Source organism: Propithecus coquereli, unplaced genomic scaffold (genome assembly GCF_000956105.1).
Source record: "Propithecus coquereli isolate 6110/MARCELLA unplaced genomic scaffold, Pcoq_1.0 Scaffold66, whole genome shotgun sequence".
Lineage (NCBI taxonomy): Eukaryota > Metazoa > Chordata > Mammalia > Primates > Indriidae > Propithecus > Propithecus coquereli.
In genome coordinates, this window is record NW_012152618.1 from 10371213 (window position 1) to 10375534 (window position 4322).

The following is a 4322-nucleotide window of genomic DNA, read 5'->3' on the forward strand; positions in this document are numbered from 1 at the left end:
GAGAAGAGAAGTCTAGGGAGGACAACTGCACACAGGCCTTGAGTCTCTGAAGGGTTTTATTCTTTGGAGGTTGACTAGCAGCGGTTCTCCCTCTCCACTGAGGACAGAATTCGAGGAAATGGGCTGCCACTGCAGCAAGACTGGTGGCAGTTAGGTTTCAGGAAAAACCTCCTGACAGTGAGACCTGAGAATGTGGCAGGAGGCACCCCCCATCCCTGGAGGCCTCGCAGAGAAGTCTCCAGCCAGGCTGGGGAAAGGGCAGTCCTGCCTGGCTCGGGGAGAACCCTGGCGGCCCAAACTGGGATCTGCTTGTACTTGCAGTTTAACAAGCTCCCGGGAACAGGAGAAACTGGCCTGGAGTTTGCTGGGTTCCATTTCAACAGTTTGTCCACCCTGGTTTGCTTCCCTCAAAGCCCTTTAACAGAAATCCCCCCACTCTTTCCCCTAATTTTTGTGTTGGTTTCTCGGTATTGTTATACTCAAAGTTTTTATGCACCCCAAATTTAAGCCTTTAGGAAGGCTTGACAATTCCCTATCTTTGGGTTCTTTTTGGTAAGGGATTCCACAGGCCTCTCCCCCTAACACACACAATTCATCTAAGATTGGCCTCCTACCCCAAGGAACCCGGCGCAGTGAGCTGGCCTTTCTCATCCTAGTCCCTGGGTCCTGCCTCCTGTGTGGGCTTGGGAGCTCCTCGCCACTTATTTTCCTCCTCTTTGATTTCTTCCTTTTCCACTTCCACCCAGTTCCCACGCTACTCCCCGGCCGGGCATTGTCCTCAGTGTAACTGTCCAAGTGTAACTGCTGGGAGGGAGGCTCCCTCTCACGCTCCCACGGGGGAGAACACTGCGGAACAAGCATACGGCAGGTGTTTGCTACACCACCTGAGGGTCACTCCTCCAAGTCGATGCCGTTGCTCTGTTTCCTGCACTTCCCCGACCCTATAGGATTTTGATAAGGATTTGATACAGTTTTACAGGGTTGTCTAGAGACATATTGGGACCTCTTCCTACAATTAATAGGGCTTTTATCCACTATGGTTTATAGGGTTTTTCTGCTACAGACTTACAGGGCTTTTTTTTCCTACATATTTATAGGGTTTCTAACCCAACAGTTTTTCTCTACTGCCTTATAAATGGTTCCCACCAACAATTTTATAGGGTTTCTCATCACTGATGTCAAAGCACTATTTTTGCCCAGGGTTCTTTATCTTCCACTTCTCTACAATCTGGTAGGGTTGTCCTCCTTTCCCCACATAATATCTTTGGGGATCCAGTGTTCCTCCTGGGAGAGGCCCCTGGCCTCCAGACCCATTTCACAGGGAGACACCTGGGTGGCAGCTCCTATGGAGCAGGAGGGCTGCGACTTCTGTGAAGCCATCTCCACACTCAGGGCACAAATAGGGCTTTTCTTCCAGGAGGGCTTTGGGGCTTTCCCCTTGCCTTTGGGGGCTGCTCCCTGTGGGGGCGGGGCCCTCTCCCTCACCTTCCTGGCTTGTGGACAAGGTGGCTGGCTCTGGAAGGGGATCCTCAGGTCTAGGGGACTTTTCTTGGGTGTGGGTTTCTTGGTGCCGGACGAGGGCCAGGCGATCGAGGAAGGAGGCCCCGCAATCGGAGCAGCTGTAGGGTCTGGCCCCCAGGGGGCTCCTGAGGTGCTCCAGGAGGACGGAAGAGCTCTTCCCCAGCTCCACGCTCTTCTGGGAGCTCTTCCCGCCTGCATGGACTTTCTGGTGCAGCAGCAGCTCAGAGCTGAGGCCAAAGCTTTTTTTGCATTCAGGGCATTTAAAGGGCTTCCCACTTAGGAAGGGACTGGGCCCTGCCCCTTCCCCTAGGCCAATCCTATAATCGGGAAAGAGAAAGGGCTTTTCGTTGCCATGGGTGAGCTGATGTTGGAGGAGCACAGAGCGATCCAGGAAGCTTTCTCCACAGTGGGAACAAATGTAGGACTTGGAGGAGAGCAGCCCCAGCCTTTGGCTGAAGCTCTCCTGGCCCTCGGGCATTTTAAAGGGCTGTCCTGGGGGATCGGCTCTGCCCTCCGCAGCACCTGGGTAGGAATTCCCTCCAAAAGGGAGCCTGGGGGATCGGAACTGAGGAGGTTTAGGGGCTGGGTGTGCCATGAGACCGTCTGCATTTTTGTAGGGGTTTTCTCCAATGTGGATCCTCTGATGCTGCATGAAGATGCCCTCGTCATTGAAGCCCTTTCCACAGACCAGACACTTGTGTGGTTTGGCTCCAGGCGGCGGGGTGAGCAGGGCGGGATCCCCAAGCCCCAGAAGGGTGTCGCCCTGAGCTCTTCGGGCCGGGGTCTTCCCCCTCTCGTGGATCACCCGGTGCTGCTCCAGCTCGTGCGCCTCCAGGAAGGCCTTCCCACAGTCGGAGCACACGAAGAGGTTCTCATCCATGTGCGTGCGCACGTGGGTGATGAGGTTTGAGCTCTGGCTGAAGCTCTTGCCGCACTCGGGGCACTTGTAGGGCTTCTCGCCCGTGTGGGTGCGTCGGTGCTGGATGAGGTGGGAGCTGCGGATGAAGCTCTTGCCGCAGTCGGAGCACTTGTAGGGCTTCTCGCCCGTGTGGATACGCTGGTGGCGGATGAGGGTGGAGCTCATGATGAAGCTCTTGCCGCAGTCGGCGCAGATGTAGGGCCGCTCGCCGCGATGGATGCGCTGGTGGTTGATGAGGTTGGAGCTGACGCTGAAGCTCTTGCCACACTCGGGGCACTTGTAGGGCCGCTCGCCCGTGTGCGTTCGCTGGTGCCGCAGCAGCGTGGCACTCAGGGTGAAGGTCTTGCCGCACACGGGGCACTTGAAGGGGTCCTCGCGCAGGTGAGTCCGCTGGTGCTTGATGAGGGTGGAGCTGTGGCCGAAGCTCTTGCCGCACTCGAGGCACTCGTAGGGCTTCTCGCCGGTGTGCGTGCGCTGGTGCTGGGTCAGCTCCGAGCTCTGGATGAAGCTCTTGCCGCACTCGGTGCAGCGGTACGGCTTCTCGCCAGCGTGGATCTTCTGGTGCTTGAGGAGGTTGTGGTTCTGGCCGAAGCGCTTGCCGCACTCGGGGCACTTGTAGGGCTTCTCGCCCGTGTGGGTGGCCTGGTGCTGAATGAGGTCCGAGCTGCGGTAGAAAGCCCGGCGGCACTCGCCGCACTTGTAGGGCTTCTCGCCCGTGTGGGACCGCTGGTGCTTGATGAGGTTGGTGCTCTGCGTGAAGGCCTTCTCGCACTCCGTGCACTTGTAGGGCTTCTCGCCCGTGTGCGTGCGCTGGTGCTGCACCAGGTTGGAGCTCCAGCTGAAGCACTTGCCGCAGTCGGGGCACTTGTAGGGCTTCTCGCCCGTGTGCGTGCGCTGGTGCTGCACCAGGTGCGAGCTCTGCGTGAAGCTCTTGCCGCACTCGGAGCAGGTGTTGGGCCGCTCACCCGTGTGGATGCGCTGGTGCCGCAGCAGCTTGGACCACTGGCTGAAACTCTTGCCGCACTCGTTGCAGATGTAGGGCTTCTCCGCCCCAGATGGGCGGCCCTGCACCAGCTCTCGCAGGCTGGGCTCATTGGCCGGGACCACGGGGGGACTGTTCCATGTGGTGAGGGTCCCCCACTGCCAACTGGCCTCACAGGCCTTGGTCCAGTCAGATGCAGCAGGGACTACCTCGGGGGCTGGGGGGTCCAGAGGGGCCTGGTGGTCCAAGGGGCTAGAGTGACCTAGTGGGGTTGGGGAGTCCTGGGGAACTGAGGGATCCTGGGAGGGTCTCTCCAGGGGCATCTCTGGAGGGTCCTTGAATTCTGGACTCTGAGCTGGATCTCCCAAGATGATCTCCTCCCCAGAACTTTCCTGCTGAGGGCTCTCCTCTTCATTCCCACTCTCGGCACCTACAGAGAGAAAGGGAGTCTCCAGCCCCCATCTCCTTTCAGAACACGGGGTCTTGTCTCTCTTCCCTCCCCTGGGTTTCCCCCAGAGTCTGGGCCCCTCCCTGAACCAGGGCCACTATCTTGGCAGGACCACAGTCCCTCTTGTGCCCCTCACCTCTGTGAACGTCGTTGGGCCTCTGTTCAAGGCCCTGTGAATCTGGGCCCCACAGCACAGTCTCAGGCTCCATCCCAGAGCTCAGGACTGCAGAGAGTTCCAGGGACCCTGAGAGGGAGAGAGAGATAAGCACATAATGGGAGCTGATTCTGCACTTTTCTTTACTCCCCCGAACCTCACTGCCCCCCATTCCTCCTTATGTGAGCTTCGGTGTCCTCTCACCCCACTTTCTGGGCACTGGTTCTCACTGTGGCCCCCTTCCCCTGCAGGCCTGATTCCTGCTTCAGACCTTAAGATCACAGCTAAGCAAGTAGGT

The 4322-nt window shown here is 58.1% G+C and overlaps 1 protein-coding gene across 1 annotated transcript; it reads right to left on the reverse strand.

Moving 5' to 3' along the window:
• Positions 1-262: 262 nt before the first annotated feature.
• Positions 263-4093, reverse strand: ZNF629 (zinc finger protein 629). Its single transcript, XM_012660243.1, has 2 exons — positions 4007-4093; positions 263-3852 (listed from the first exon to the last, which is right to left on the reverse strand). The coding sequence occupies exons 1-2, from the start codon at positions 4077-4079 to the stop codon at positions 1316-1318; spliced, it is 2610 nt and encodes an 869-aa protein (XP_012515697.1). The 5' UTR covers positions 4080-4093; the 3' UTR covers positions 263-1315.
• Positions 4094-4322: the final 229 nt, after the last annotated feature.

Bases quoted from the DNA above. Each gene is read 5' to 3' on its own strand.
- ZNF629 (XM_012660243.1), bottom strand. From the start codon at position 4,079: ATGGAGCCTGAGACTGTGCTGTGGGGCCCAGATTCACAGGGCCTTGAA. The intron at 3,853-4,006 runs GTGAGGGGCACA...TTCTCTCTGTAG, and splicing joins GCCCAACGACGTTCACAGAG to GTGCCGAGAGTGGGAATGAA.